This window comes from Vulpes lagopus, chromosome 3 (genome assembly GCF_018345385.1).
Source record: "Vulpes lagopus strain Blue_001 chromosome 3, ASM1834538v1, whole genome shotgun sequence".
NCBI classification, from domain to species: Eukaryota; Metazoa; Chordata; class Mammalia; order Carnivora; family Canidae; genus Vulpes; species Vulpes lagopus.
In genome coordinates, this window is record NC_054826.1 from 53790701 (window position 1) to 53802843 (window position 12143).

General features: G+C 43.1%; 1 protein-coding gene across 1 annotated transcript in view; it reads right to left on the minus strand.

The window, feature by feature from the left end:
• Positions 1–5305: 5305 nt before the first annotated feature.
• Positions 5306–12143, minus strand: part of BMPR1A (bone morphogenetic protein receptor type 1A) — a 140741-nt gene continuing 133903 nt past the window's right edge. Inside the window, exons 10-13 of the mRNA XM_041747176.1 lie at positions 11258–11555; positions 9170–9345; positions 7827–7957; positions 5306–7739 (exon numbers count right to left, since the gene is read on the minus strand). Of these exons, the coding sequence (XP_041603110.1) occupies positions 7614–7739; positions 7827–7957; positions 9170–9345; positions 11258–11555 (731 nt within the window). The 3' untranslated portion in view covers positions 5306–7613. The remainder of the gene's footprint in view (positions 7740–7826; positions 7958–9169; positions 9346–11257; positions 11556–12143) is intronic.

Here is a 12143-nt window from a genome sequence, read left to right on the forward strand (position 1 = left end):
GTACAACGAGCCAAGAAAGGCTGGCACGTGGCCCGAGGGCTCCAGGGCCAGTGGCCCAACCACCAGGGCTCAAGTCTGGATCCATCTGAGCATCAAAACCCACGATGGCCTGAGACTAGAACTTGCGGAGTTGGAGGGGAGCCTGCGGGCTCCTCCGACCAGGACTCAGGGCTCCATAGTCAGCAGCGCGGCTGTGCCAATGCCAGCAGGGTCCCCGCCATCGCCACGGCCGCACTGCGTGCCCATCGGCACAGCAAGGCTCCAAGTGTCTCCTCACACGTCACCACGAAGGGAAAACCAGCACCCGACGGTGAAGCAGCCAGGTCTCACCCCAACGGGGGTCGACAGTCCCCTCAGGAACGGGACCCATGGTGCGGTCTCCCGCTGGGACGCCCTGGCAGGGACAGACGTACGTGCGCAGAGATGCTGGCCTCTGGCTCTGGAACATGTATCACAGAGGACAGACCCCAGCTCTCCAGACCTGCTTCCAGATTAAAGAGACGAGGGGCCCCGGGTGGCTCAGAGGTTAGGGTCTGCCTCTGGCCCAGGCCGTGGCCCCGGGGTCCCAGGATTGAGTCCCCCATAGGGTCCCCGCAGGGAGCCTGCTTCTCCCTCTGCCTGTGTCTCTGCCTCTCTCTGGGTCTCTCACGGATAAATAAAATCTTTTAAAAAAAATAAAGAGACGTGACACTTAGTAACGCAGGACTCTAGACAGACTCCAGCCCTGGGAAATGTGCTCAAGGGACCATAGCAGGAGCGGCAAAGGTCTGCAGGTTGTGGTTCTGCTGAGAATTACGAGGGTGTCGGTGTCCACTTGCCCGATTTCGGGAGTTGCACGTAAGTGGTTTTGTAATAGAACAGAGAGGGCACAAGCTCTTGATCTGACCCAAGCGGCTCAGCAAGGGTCACGGGCGACTGTGCGTGTGTGCATGAACATCCCAGCACGGGCCGGTACCATCCTGTACCCACACACTAGCAAGGCCGTTGTAGCAAAATGTGGGGGTTGACGAGTCCGGTTGATGTGTAAATGCCATTCCTCATATTCCCAACTTTTCGGGAATTTTGGAATTATTTCCAAATAAAAAAAATTTGGTTGAAATAAAAAAAAATGTAGGGACACCTGGGTGGCTCAGTGGGTTAGGCGTCTGCCTTCGGTTCAGGTCATGACCCTGGGGCCCTTGGATAGAGCCTATCAGGCCCCTGCTCATCGGGGACCTTCTCCTCCCCACTGGTTCTGTCACTCTCTCTCTCTCAAATAAATAAAATCTTTAAAAAATTTAGATGGGCTGCAAAGTGGAAGGTAAGATGGGTCATGTGACAGACACGTTAAGAAAAGTGGAAGAAACATCCAGGGGACCTGACATCTGTCAACAGGAGTCCCAGAAAGAGCAGAATAAAAGGAGGGAAATAAAAGGTGGAAGCTCCACGGTGTGAGGAAAGGTCGAAAGCACCACATCAGTACTCACACAACCAAGGTACCTACACAAGTTCAAACTTCAAAACATCAAAAAAGAAAAAAAAAGAAAAAGAAAATTCTGTTTAAGAAAGTATTTATTTTAGAGACACGGGGAGGGGTGGAGAGAGAGGGAGAGGGTCTCACGCAAAGTCTATGCTTAGCATGGAGCCCATGGGGGGCTCGATCACACAACCTGAGCTGAAACTAAGGCGGATGCTCAACCGACTATGCCATCCAGGTGCCCAAAAATTCTGTTTCTTGAATGGAAAACTAAATTACAAAGGCCTGAATTAGACACATCAGACTTACTGACAATGGGGATGCTGGAAATGTTGTCGGTTAGGTCCCATCTCCCGCCAGTGCTAGCCAAGGATGAGGACAGAATCCAGTTATTATACATCTTGGTTTTTTATTTTATTCATTTATTATTATTTTTTTATTTTTATTTTTTAAAAGATTTTTATTTATTCATGAGAGACAGAGAGGCAGAAACACAGGTAGAGGGAGAAGCAGGCTCCATGCAGGGAGCCCGACGCGGAACTTGATTCCAGGACCTTGGGATCAGGCCCTGAGCTGAACGAAGGCCGACGCTCAGCCGCTGAGCCCCCTGGGCCCCCCCTGAAAGGATTTTCGGCGGGAGCATTTATACTGATGTTGGACTTTCGACAAGGCAGCACTTCAGGGTTCCTATATAAAACTTCGGCTGAGAAGTGAGGAGGAGGATGCAGCCCCGGGGATCTGGAATCGCCCTGAACGACACTGAGCCACTGAGCACACAGGACAAAGTGCAAGCAACTGGACAAGGACCGGCCCAGGAGGGGTGCGGGGGAGCAGGTGGGCGTGCACACACCTGCCACCCAGAGGACAACTCCCACTTCAGAGGGTGACTGTGGCCCCACCTCCCGGCCTCCTGTGCTCTCTGCGCCTGGACCAAGCCTCCGAGGTCCAGCGGCGACTGGCCCGTCCTGCTCTTGCCCGGAGCTCACGCACGGACCCTGCGGGACCAGGGCAGTGCCACTGCCCTCCCCACCCAGCGGGCCTGCTCCCGGGCCCAAGCCAGGCTCCTTAGGGCCTTGCCTCTGGGTTCGCTGCCAGAAGGGCGCAAGCATGAGCCCCAAGGAGCGAACCAGTCCCCCGAGTGAATGAAGACCTAGTGTCTGCTTGGGGCACCCGGGGGCTCACGGTGCAGCATCTGCCTCCAGCTCAGGGCGTGACCCCGGGGTCCCGGGATCGAGTCCCCATTGGGTCCCCGCAGGGAGCCTGCTTCTCTCTGTCTGGGTCTCTGCCTCTCTCTGTCTCTCCTGAATAAATAAATACAATTTAAAAAAAAAAGAATTACTTAAAAAAAAAACATTTTTTTTTGAATTAGCATCTGCTTGATGTTACCTGCCAGGGTTGTATTATTCTGGAAGAACAGGGTCCTCATTTCCTACCCTCTTCTCCACTAGGGCTGCTGCTAATGGTACAGAAACCCTGGAAGCTGTCACTGTTGCAAGTCCTCCCTCCGTGAGAGTGAGATTAGGGGGCAGGGAATCGAGCGTAGTGGACCGGGGTGCAGGCCACGCGCAGCATCGGGCGGCTCGGGAAGCCCGGGTGCCCGGGCCGCAGGGCCACGCGGTTGTTCCAAGAAAGCATCGCACAGGGACAGCAAGCGGGGCTCCCAGGAGGGCCCTGCAATAAGCGACCCCAACACACACTTCTGGGGCGACGCCACCTAGTCCCAGATCCCTCCTGAGCCACCACCACCCGGGGTGGGGGTGGGGGGCCAGGAACAGCGCTGTTCAGGGTCCCTGGGTCCTGGGAAGCCGCCCACCAGTGCTACGGCAACACTGACCAAGACCCTTAGATGCATGGGCATTTCTCCCATCTTACGCAATCCTTTCAAAGTTCGTTACCACTAGTCCCACTTTCAGGAATCTAAGAATTAATGTATGATTTAAAAGATTTATGAACAAGGATGTTCAATACATTTGTTATATTTTTGAAAACAATGGAAATAACCCAAGTATTCAACAGGGAATTACAAAAATAAATTATTCCATCTACTTGTTAGAATCTTATGTAGTCAATTTTTTTAAGGTTACATTTTCAACGCGTATTAATGACATACTATGATCTCAATTTTGTAAAAAAAAATATGCAGCAGAAAAAAAAAGACTGAAAAGCAACATTCAAGTGTAAATAGGGTCACATGTGGCAATAGGGTTGTGGGCGATTTTATTTGCTTCTTTATTCTTTTTGTTTCCCAAAATTTCTGCGATGAGTACATACTTTGAGTTAGAATTTTTTTTTTTTTTAAAGCGAAGCGACCCTTCCGTGTAGCAGGTTTATAACTGCTCAATGTACACCAGGGAGAGAGTGCGGCCACCTACCTGCCATGCACTCGACACCAGATTCCTGGTAGCCGAGGCGGACACCTCAGGGACGCGTGTATGAACATCCTGACTTCCATCAGAAAGGCTCACCAAATGCGTGACCTCTGATACACAATACAGTCCGAGTTACCACAAAACACATCACTAAAGTATACTAAAATAAGGTTATTTACTTAAAAATGATACACTGGATGTAATCTATATATAGAACAAAGCAATTAATGGTAAACTTAATAAGGCACCTTTTAAACCAGATGCTGTACAAAATACATTTAGTGTGTTACATATCAAAGATGAATCTGTATTTTTGGTGTTTTACAATTGCATAATAAAACCGTTTTTAACCCTTCTTTCAATGTCTATGTACAACTTCCCTAATGAAGCTATAATGGTATTTTCATTTTATACAATATATACTACATTTTAGTTTCTTAATGGGCAAGGACAACGGTCACTAAAAGGGCTTAAATGATTCCACGGAAAGCATAGTACAGAACACGAGCTAAAATTACAATAATACATTTAATCCTTTGCAAAAGCAGCATTCACATAGTTTCCTTATGGGATTGATCATTGCATGTGGCTTCCTTCGCAGGCTGCTGCCCGAGACTTAACTCAGCTTTTACGAACATGTCAGCTTTCTGCAGTTTCCACTGTGACTCTCCTAAGAGCACTGAGGTTGCTGAACTGCTCCCCTATGTTAACAGCTGACCCAAGCAAATAGTAAATACCACTCCTTTAAGCAGAATAAGAGCTGCAACAGTCTTTAAGAAAAAAAATCAATTAGTATTTCTGTTGGGATTATTTTAAGTATCTGTAACATTTCCAAACAACGTGTATGAAAAGAAACTCAAGAGATTTAGTTTATAAAATCTTGCCTGGAATAAATTATTCAATATCAAATTTGATCTTGGGCCAGTTTAAGAGATACAGTATTCTTTCAACGTTATATTACATTTTTGTTCTAAATAGAAGCACAGCATATGAAAGAACACGGTACTGAGTAGTTTAGAGTGAACAAATAAAAGATCCGGCCCATTCTAGGAAAACGTAATTTTCAGAAACCATAGGCTGCTTTCTAACTTTAGGGACACTTCTAGACGATCGGAAATGCAACATAAAAGGTTGACCGAAAGATCTTTCGTGAAAACATTTCCAGAGAAATTGGATTCAAATTCTGTACTTCAGAAACTTGCTTTGGGTTTTTGCTTGTTCTTATGTTTTACTCATTTAAAAGGATGACAGACAGAAGCCACACATTTTTAAAATACTAAATTGTGAGTGGGGCCCAATAATGCCTTCTAGGGTTTTATAAAGTATTAACTACATGGTATCAGGTAATACTTCCTCTTAGTCTCTAAGTGTTTCCCTTATTGGATGAACTTAGAAATTTAACAGTGAGAGTAAAGAGAGAAGAAAGTAAGTTTCGAGCATATTTTTTGGACTTTAGGATTTCAAACATGGCATCATTTGCTTTTTAAATAACATGCTACCTTAGAAAATATTTTTATTGAACAAGTTGCTGAGGTTAATTCTTGATACCACTTTTAATAGATCAATTTATTTTAAAAAATCAACATAGTGACCTTGTACGTATATACTATCAGTAATGGTCTGCTTCTACACGCTATTTCAACATTTGTAAGAGAGCTTGCCTTTCTTTACATACGTTCTTTGTTATTAAGATGACAAATAATGTTCAAGATTTATAGGTTAGCCCATAAAAAATAAACCACGATTAACCTTAGATTAAGGTCAGAGCTCACAAGTGTTCTTAAATCACAAGGCAACATGGGTCAGAATCTCTCTCAGTATAGGGGAGAACATTCTGGAAGAGCACGTTATTCGGTACTATCTACACGTACATTTACTCATCTTCATCAACACTTCAAACTTCAATGATGTTAGATGAAAATTACTAAACTTGGTTAAAACGGTTAAAGCAGATTCCAAATTTATGAAGTCTGACGTACGTATAGATAAATACGTAAGAGTTTCATCCTTAAATGCCAGTCATATTTTTGGTAATGGACGGATTCATGCTCTGATTCCTCCCCTTTAAAGATTTTTAACTGGATTGTGATATAATTGTGTTTATTTTGTTACATTCAAAGAAAATGATTTCACTTTATGCCCCCATGAGTGGTTTGCTCAGGATAAGACAGTATTTAAAAAGGCATTGCAGAAGTGTAAGTTTAAGTAAAGCAGAATTATTCCTTGCGATAACAAGGCATCCATAAAATACGTAGCATTTTATTGAATAACAGCTATATGGTATAGATACAGGTAATGAGTAGATATTGAACTTTTGCCTGACTCTTCATTGTCTTCACAAGTTATGGAACAGAAATCATAAAACCAAAAATCTCAAATGATTCAAATGCCCAAAATAGTCGTTAAGTTTATATCAGCTCTGAAATAGAAAATTCTAATTGGAGGATCCTTTCATAAAGAAAAATTGAGATGACAGCATCTTGATAAAAGTCTATGCCGGAATAACAAAGTCCTAGATTTTGAATGCATGAATTCTGAAAATTTATATGTAGTTCTACTTTATAACATTTTTTTTTTCCTGATGATCTTTTAATTTTCTTCCCTTAAGGATGGGATCTGAGGTACACATGAGAGCTGGTTTCTACAGTCTGAATGTATGTACATATATAAAATATTGTCGTAAAGGAGGTGTTTTGCAAATAAAGCATATTACACACAAAATATAAATAACTTCCCTTTTAAAAGTTACTGAGAATAAAGAATATAGAACAAGGTTATAGGCACTTACATTGCTATCAAATGCAGTAATTAGTAATTCACTTCAAAAAGAAGTGTTTTATTTAGAAGTTTCATGGCATTGGAAGTTCCAACTTTGGAGAAGATGCTTTTCATGACAAAAGTGAGGATTACCAAAAAGAAAGAAAGAGAAGAAAGGAAGGAGGGAAGGAAGGAGGGGAGGGGAGGGGAGGGAGGAAAAGATGGTGATGAAAGGAAAATAGTCCAAATCTATAGACACTTTAAACTTCTTTTGGCTTTTATATCAACTTTTATGTTAAAAAATAAAGTTGGCAGAGAAGCTAGCTCACTTGCAAGGTAAATAAATGGCTTTTGTGTGATTGGAGAATCTTGGTCAGATAATGCATTTTTTTTTTAAAGCACAAAACCAACAGCCACCAACATCTTCCTGTGCATTCATAAATTATTTTCTTCTAATCCAAATGGCAGCAGAGGAATCCTGGTGTGTGCGGTGTGTATACACACACACCAATATCAAAGCATGACACACTATCCTAAACTAAGTAGTGTCCCAAACAGATCGTAACCCATAGGCTGTTTACAAAGGTGGAATACAAATAGATTAATTTTCCTCAGGTAGAAGGCAAAAGTGTATATTTCTCCATCTCTGCTGAATTCCTTTATCTTCTTAGTAAGGCTTTCACAGAAAGCACCATTTTATGAACAGAGAATTCAGTACCCAGAGTCTGACTGGAGACTTATTAAATCAGGATTGAAGTCTCGATGCAGTTCATAAAAACCCAATAAAAAAAAAAGTCATCAAAAACCACATTTAAAATAAAGCTGTCCATATATAAAGAACGAAGTGTTTCGAAGTTCCCAGCTTGTATTCTACAGAGTACTGAAAGGTTTAATATTAGCAGCCTGTGAAGGTGTAGTGAGGAGAGGGTCTGAGAACCAAGTCAGCATCCTTACTCTAGCCTAACGCCACCTGTCCCTTGGGTGAAAACAGTTCCTGCAGTCCAGAGTTCGTCCTCATGACTGTTTCACCGTCAAATCTTGACATCCTGGGACTCAACCATCTTGGCGAGGGTCTTCTTGATCCTCAGAGCCGTGAGTCTGGAGGCCGGGTTGTGCGCCCAGCATTCCGACATGAGCTTCAGAACTGCTCGGAGACACTGAAAAGCAAAGAGAATGGAGTGAGCACATACAGGTCTCTGACGACAGTTACCAATCACCTCCTCAGGGCACGGAGCTCCACTTACTTCATCGCTGTTCCATCTATTGGACACAATTGGCCGCAAACGTTTGACACACACGACCTCACGCATATCTTCATATGATGGATCGTTGGGCACCATATTGTAATATGGCAACTGGTACTCTTCCACGATCCCTGCAGGCAGAGAGGAAACGCAGTGAGCACAAAAGTGACTCAACAGAATAGATCAACCTACTCAGCACCTCTCTCTGGACTTTGGGAGTAAAAATGGATTCCTACATGAAGAAAAGAATTATAGGCTGAGTGATTCACTTTTAATGGTAAATGTGTGTTCTCTTTTCCTATGCCTCCATGTTTCCTCAATCTCCATCAGTCCCCGTCATACCTGTGGACATACCGATATCCCTTAAGAAAGTAAGGTGAAGCACTCATTTACCTTTAATTTTTTATTTTATTGAGAGAGAGACCGAGCGAGCTGCAAGTGCTCGCCAGGGAGGGGCAGAGGGAAAGGGAGACTCCATGCTCAGCGTGGAACCCAACGAGGGGCTTGATCTCCCAACCCTGAGATCATGACCTGAGCACCAACCAAGAGTCGGCTGCTTACGTGACTGAGCCACCCAAGTAAGTGCACCTTCAATTTTTAATTTAATTATTTATATACGTGATTGTTCTTACTGACGAATGTGGTTTTTGTTTTACAGTTTGCCTTGTTTCCTCCTGCAGTAGAAAGACAACGTGATACACGGAAAAGAGTTAACACAGCAGGCCCGAGACTGCTAGCCTTCGAAAAGGCCTGCTTGCAGGGCTGGCGCGGGGCCGCTGTCTGGGAACTGGTTGCATAAACGATTCCCTCCACACTCATACAAAACTTTCCCTAAATGATAAGGGCCACTTACCGTGTGTCTAGACTGTCTGTACAAACAATATGGTTTACACTGAATACCTGCTCTCTTTCTAGGAGTCTGGAATTCTGGTACGTGCTAGGCGCAGGGTACCCACATGACCAGCCTCCAAAAATATCTTTGGCTACTAGGTCTCTAATGAACTTTCCTAGATGACAATATTTCACATGTTGTCATTAACTCACTGCTGGAGGAATTAGGCACATCCTGTGTGACTCCACTGGGGGAGGCCTTCTGGAAGCTTGTGCCTGACTTCCTTTGAACTTTGCACCATGCACCGTTTCCCTCGGCTGATTTTATCTGTATCCTTGCACTGTAATAAATCCCAGCTATGTGGACAACTATATGCGGAGTCCTGTGTGTCCTGGTTGTGAAATCACAGACCTGGGAGTGGCCTTGGGATCCCGGACATATATGACACCTAAACTATATGAATGGAGCTGTTACTACTAACATAACCAGAAGCCCACACCTGAGGTCTTACCTCCTGTGATACAACGACGAGCCATTTCCCAAATGATCAGGCCAAAGCTGTAGATGTCGGCCATTATGTAGGGCTGGAAATGGTTTTTATTCAAGCTCTCATCCAGCACTTCTGGAGCCATATAGCGTTTGGTACCCACCCGGGTATTCAGGGGCACATCAACTTCATTTGTGTCGCTGAAACAGAAGACAGTGTTCAGGTTGAGGGCCAGGAACAAAATCGCTCATCTTACATTTTTGTCGCGTTTTGTAAGTCAGCCTCTTCCTCTGCACGCGCACACACACACACACACACTCCACATAAATATATTAAAATAATGAAATTAAAAAAAAATCTACCTATTTACCTATCAACCAATCTACTATCTCCACATTCCCTTAATAGGAGTCCTTGGGACCAGATAAGATTTTAAAATTTAGCATTTTCTAGAGTTTAGAAAAGTAACAGATCCTGTAACTGTATGTTACACGTTACACAACACCCCGGGGTTAAGAGGGCCCGGCGGTGGGGGGACACCATTCAGAATCATTATTGTCCCCAGTGAAAAGCTAAGTATGAATATTCATATTATCTTGGATAAAGACAATAAATACCTCACATCAGTTCAAGTTTTGCCACCAAACAAGTTTGTGCCTAAGAAAAAGGACGGTACTGAATATACAAAAAAGCAGTAGATAATTATGTCCTGGAACAAGCGAATGTGAAAATAAATTGAGAGGAATCATTAGCTTTTTTTGTTCTCATGTGATAAACTCAGCCTCTGTGACATAGGATTACATTTTCTTTTTAGGTCCAACCAACTTAATTCTGTTGTAAGTAATGTTTACATAATCATACCGGCAATCAGTAACAAATGAGGTTTACTGGTTTTTCAATATTTGAACTAAATTTTAGAGTTAGAAGACACGAAAGCTTTGTTGCTTAGGCCCTCAATTCTGGTGGGTTCTGGAAACTACTCTGAAGCCGAGATTGATATAATGTATTTTAGATTTTCTTTTTCTTTTTTCTTTTTTTTTTTTTTAAAGATTTTACTTCTTTGCTCATGAGAGACACAGAGACAGAGGCAGAGACACAGGCAGAGGGAGAAGCAGGCTCCCTGCGGGGAGCCCTATGTGGGACTCAATCCCAATCCCAATCCTGGTCTCCAGGATCACGCCCTGGGCTGAAGGCAGCGCTGAGCCACCCGGGCTGCCCATATTTTAGATTTTCTTAAAGAGTTCCTGATGAGTATTTGAGCCAACGAACACTACAAAGATACAGAACGACAGGGTCAGAGCACCGTAACAACTAGGGAAGATGATTTATGTTAATATTAATGTTAATTAATATTGTTAATGTTAATATTTGCTTTATTATAGACCTGTACTTTTATTTTATAACCTGAAATGAATTCTGAAATGTAAATTGGCTGCTGTATCTTAGAGTTGTAACAATTTTAAAAGTTTCAATGGTTTCCTAAAAATTGATAATTCTGTTTAAAAAATATTGACAATTTCAAGCGGTGATGGAGAAGTGGCATGCCTGTGACCCTGTTTCTGGGAGTGTTTACTGACGCACGCTTCCCAAAGGGGTAGCTCGCAATTATGCTATACTTTATTTAACAGGCACACACTCTGTTCAGTCCCTTCTCTAGGAATCCACCACGAACAAATACTTACACAAGTAGCCAAGGATATTACATAATGGCTAAAATACAATTAAAGCATTTTTTAAAATAATAAAATAATAAAGTAGGGACTTAGTTGGGTCACAAATGAAATAAATTATAGCCTATCCACATAATGATGGAAAACTGCATCAATCTTGTTAAAGAGAATGAAGTAGACCTACATAAATTACAACAGAATGATGTCTAAGACAATAAAATGCAGGAAATCAAGAATTATGTGGAATAGGATGTAATTTTTATTAAAAAAAAAACAACAAACCTAAAACAGAAAAACAAAGCACCAAGACAAAAAAACCCAACTATTGATATCACCAGTTAAGCCAAATACGTGTTTGGGGTTGCGCTGTCCTGAATCCAAAGAGGCAAGTACCTGCGGGAGAGGACAATGTCACCAAGACAGCAGGCAGGGAACTGCTTACCTATTGAATTTAACAGCAAGACCCAGGTCAGCAATACAGCAACTTCCATTTCTCTTAATGAGGATGTTTTTGCTTTTTAGGTCTCGATGAGCAATTGCAGGCTTTCCTTGGGTGCCATAAATTTCTGTGTGGAGATGGCACAGACCACAGGCAGCTGAATAAGCCAACTTGAGCAGGGCTCTGGTGTCCAGCGTAGCGCATTTCAGGAAATCATACAGAGATCCGTTTTCATGGTAATCAGTAATCAAATAGAGCTGAGTCCAGGAGCCTGTCCCTTTAATGTCTGCTGCTATGAAACCTGTTCAATTAATGAGTTTAAAGGGTTATTATCAGAGATGGTAGGAAGGATAACGTCTGCTCATTCAGGATACTGAGAATAACTCAGGTATATTGTATATAGATAATAAAAAAAGTTAATTTTCCTAACAAAATCTCTCGAGTGTGTACCATTTTCCCTGCCATTTACAAAGACAGCTCCACGCTTCCGCAGTATATTTAAAATGATCTTAACGATCAGCATGAGAAAGACCATCGCGTAACTAAGGGGAAGATCTCAGGTCAGAAAATAACCTGAGGAAATAAGATCCATCAACAGGATTCTCTAAGCATGAAGAACTTTAAGAAGAAATGTGGAAAAGGTCTGTTTCAAGTTGAAAGGTGGACACGTTAAAATAATAAAGTAAAAGTTCAACCAAGAGTGTGCTGCTACCTGAGCTAGCTCCCATTTGCCCACCAAGCCTCAGCGCAGGTGCCTCCCTGACTGGCTCCTGATCAGCAGGCCTGTGTTGCGGCCTCTTTCCCGTTAGGTCCGGGGGTGCTGGGCTGAATGGCAGGCACCCCCATCCCCAGCAATTCGTGGCTGCTTGGAACCTGTATGTGACCTGAT